This window comes from Nematolebias whitei, chromosome 14 (assembly GCF_014905685.2).
Source record: "Nematolebias whitei isolate Nwh7 chromosome 14, NemWhi1, whole genome shotgun sequence".
NCBI classification, from domain to species: Eukaryota; Metazoa; Chordata; class Actinopteri; order Cyprinodontiformes; family Rivulidae; genus Nematolebias; species Nematolebias whitei.
The window spans coordinates 45,079,826-45,083,726 of NC_056511.1; the positions used below are offsets into that span (position 1 = coordinate 45,079,826).

Below are 3,901 nucleotides of genomic sequence, written 5' to 3' on the forward strand. Positions count from 1 at the left end.
CAGACTACAAACGTGTGTCCGGCTGATTGGTGACTCTAAATTGTCCCTAGGTGTGAGCGTGTGAATAGTTGTCTCATTTGTCTCTGCATGGACTTGTGATCTGTCCAGTGTGTACCCCGCCTCTTGCACAGTGACTGCTGGTCCAATGATCGATCCATCTATCAATCGATCGAGCCATTTTCTGTGCCTATCTCGATCAATCAATGTGCAACAGGTGGGTGACACAATAGACAGGTTGAAAGTCTTTCCTCCTATAGAAAGTACATCTAGACCTGTCAATCTGTGTTGGTCTGTTTTTCCTTCCTGTCCTCTCAAACCAGCTGGTCGAAGCAGATGGCTGCTTGTCCTGAGACTGGTTCTGCTGGAGGTTTATTCCTGTTAAAATGTTTTTCTTCTTTCCACTGTCTCCTTTTCGATTGCTCAGGATGGGAGACTGTGACAAAGTGAAGATTCAACACAATCTGCTGCTTCCTTAGATACAGAACTTTTACTAATTGGCTGTTTTATGTACCAGTATGTGAATGTTTTTATACAGCACCCTGAGACAACACCCGCTTCAAATGCGATCGGCCATTAAATGGCTGTTATTAGTTATTATCATCTCCATATGTAGGGGTCAGACTGCCCCTCCTGTACCTCCTAGTGGGTTTAAAGGTACGTTGTTAGCGATGATAATAGGCTCTGTTTTTAGCTTTGTTAGCGCTCATAATAGCTTCACGTGGTTAGGTTTACAGTAAAGGGTCTGGCGGTTAGGTTTAGGGTCTTGGTTAGGTTTAGGCACAAGGGTAAGGGGGTTAAGTTTAGGGTTGGTCCTCTGGGTCATATGTAAGCTTATGTTTAGGAAAAGGGTTATATAAGATGAACCCCGCCCCCCCCCCCCCCCCCCCCAAAAAAAAAAAAAGACACTTCCTGGTTTACCCCCCTGCGAGGCTGCCTATTATCAGCAATAATAACGTACCCTTTAAACCTACTAGGAGGTAGGTGGGGCAGTTTCACAGCTACATATGGGGATGAGAACAACCGATAACGGCCATTTTATGGGCTGATAACATCCGAAGCCGCTCGAGACAACTTCTGTTGGGACTTGGATCTACAGAAATGAACTGTATTGACTGGTACCACCTAAACTAAGGATAGTTTGCAATCACTAATTAATCCTATTGGTATGTTTTACAAACTGTGGGAATAAGCTGCAGTTACCCAGAGAAAAACCCATTCAGTCTCAAAAATTACCTGCAAACTCCACACAGAAAGGCCTGCTGGGGGTCAAACCTGTGAGACAAGTTTTAACCATCTTAGCCTAGATTACCTTTAGGTTTTTGTGTTCTTCACATTTCAAATATGTAATTTACAATTAGCTGTTCTTTTGAGTAAAATATCCATTTACGTTTGGTTTTTTTTCCTCCCCTGTATATTTGTGTGTGATGTAAAAAAAAAAAAAAAAAAAAAAAAAAAAAAAAAAGCAGAATAAAATAGTTTGATTTTGGAATTACAAGGGAAAGTTGAATTTGGTAACCATCAGGCACCTGCCTATCATATTTAATGAGTTTGTTGAACTATGTTTTAATAGCGGAGATAATAACAATTTATTAAAGCCCATAAACTTTATTAGTCGAGGTCTTTTCAGAGTGCTATAATTCTTTTTCATCCTACTCCACAGAGCATTTTAAAACTCATTAGTTATATGCAGTGAGACTGTAAATGTCTAGGTATTCAAGCAAAAAACTGATTGGTCAATAAATATAAAAATAGTCTACAATTGGTGAACACACATTGTGAGCAGCGTGTAGACCGTGACCGTAGTTCATTAAGTTCAAATTCTCGCCGGCTCTTTGGAGTCTGTATTTATCCTTGATTGGCTGCTCGTTACTTCAAATTGCTCTCTAATTGGTTGTTTTTAATCTTCATTGCTCTCTGATTGGCTGTTCTGAGTCACTGTTCTCTGACTGGCTGGTCACAAAAAGCATCAACTCCCACTGACCTTAATCCAATGCAGGTGTCACCACTGTGTGTACACGAAGCAAAGCAATAAGCACACTGCTGATGCTCACATGATCACTGAACTCAATTATTTCCACATATGTGCACATTACTGTTCCCCAAAGGTTAAAGGTCAGGAGATAATCCCTGGCAGAAAGAAAAGCATGAGGAATGAATGTTGCTTGGGGTGGTGTCTGCCTGATGAGGGATGCGTTACTGAGGTGAAGAATATGAAAACAAAGATCAGAGTGGGTCTAAAGAAACAGTCATTATGGCTCGGAGCAGTAAGAAAAATATTCAGCTTGGTTCCATCTGATCCAGGACCAGGGCTGCAGAAGCTGGCTAAGCTGGGTGGACAGGGCGGCGCTTCTGTCTGCATTACTTTACAGGTCAGATGTGTGATTGTGTGTTTTTATTTTATTTTGGGGGGAGGGTTAATGTTGAAAGGGTCCAGCCCCTTACCCTGTCTATTGTCCCCACCCCCTTTTTAATTTGCTTTGCACACACACATAAACACACAAACAACACACTGGAACACAACCCCTCCCCCCCTTCAAAGTTCAAGGTCCTTAGAGATTTGGGTGGCAATGTCCCGAAAAGCCAGTGGTGCCCCCCAGAGTCGCGTGTAGCGCACCCCATTAGAAGTCTCTGTAGTGCCCGAGGAAAGATGGCACACCTCTGCTTCAAAAGCCACACCCCCCCCTGCAATGCCATGGGTGCAGGAGAGCAGAAAGGGGCCGGAATGGTGGACTTGGCACCCACATCCGAGCGCCGCCTCCCGCAAAGCCAGTACCACCTCCACAGGGTCTCGCTGCCCACATCCTCTCAGATTCCAGCCACGTCCGATGGCCCGGGGCTCGGACGCTTTTTGATACCCAGATAGATGGCAACTGGAAAAGAACGTTCAGGGGTTGAGCCACAACTGGTTCTACCGGTCTTTGAAAGCATGTGAAACTCAGGTACTTACCTTGTGACCGCAAATCTCCTGATTCCCTCAGATTCATTTGTGACCCTGCAGGGCAAACAGAAAAAGGTACATTCTCTGGAGTACAATAAGCCGTATAAACAACTTATACCCAGACAAGATGTCATTCGGAAACTGATGCAATTCAGAAAAAAAAGTTACAGAAACAAACGAGCAAATGATGAAGAACATTGTACAATCTTACAGGAAAATAAATCTCAATCCATCCAGCATTCAGATATTAACACCCTTCACAGTATTTATTTATAACATTTTCAGTCATTTTGTTACACAGAGCCAGGGCTAGACTGGTAACGGGTAATATAATATATATATATATATATTTTTTTTTTTTTCTACTGACCGGTTAGTATGTAAATAATGAGCAGTGGACCATTTGATATTGGGCAAACCTTGTCACATTGCTTAGTCTGTCCTTGGCCCACACTGTCCTCCCCTACCTTTAGCTTGTACTTGAGTTTCTCACGGTTCTGGAACCAGTACAGGTAGAAAAGTAAGGACACAAAATGAAGAGTTGAAAAAGAAAACGAGGTACAGAAAAAAATGTGGAGACAAAAGAAATGTGGAGACAGATGCTCTCAAATGTCTTAATTAGACATGTTTGTTGCATCTTCTACAGCGGTGGTTCCCAGCCTTGCTCCTTGAGGAACACCATCCTGCATGTTTTAGTTGTTTCCCTGCTTTGACACACCTGATTTGAATGTGTGATTAACAGGCTTCTGCAGAACTTGAAGTAATCAAATCACCGAGTTAGGTGTGTTTGAGCAGGGAAACAACTAAAACATGAAGGATGGTGTTCCTCGAGGACCAGGGTTGGGAACCACTGTTCTACAGCACCAACTTCAAGTAGAGGGACAAAGTGAGGAGAGTGTTAATGTACTAACATAAATACTGTTGTAATGATTTAGTTACTGTTGTAATGATTTAGTTACTGTT

At 42.6% G+C, this 3,901-nt stretch overlaps 1 protein-coding gene across 1 annotated transcript in view; it reads right to left on the reverse strand.

Moving 5' to 3' along the window:
* Positions 1-2,739: 2,739 nt before the first annotated feature.
* The window catches only part of LOC119420725 (MAP/microtubule affinity-regulating kinase 4), a 61,600-nt gene continuing 60,438 nt past the window's right edge, over positions 2,740-3,901 (reverse strand). Inside the window, exons 16-17 of the mRNA XM_037688155.1 lie at positions 2,948-2,992; positions 2,740-2,870 (exon numbers count right to left, since the gene is read on the reverse strand). Of these exons, the coding sequence (XP_037544083.1) occupies positions 2,806-2,870; positions 2,948-2,992 (110 nt within the window). The 3' untranslated portion in view covers positions 2,740-2,805. The remainder of the gene's footprint in view (positions 2,871-2,947; positions 2,993-3,901) is intronic.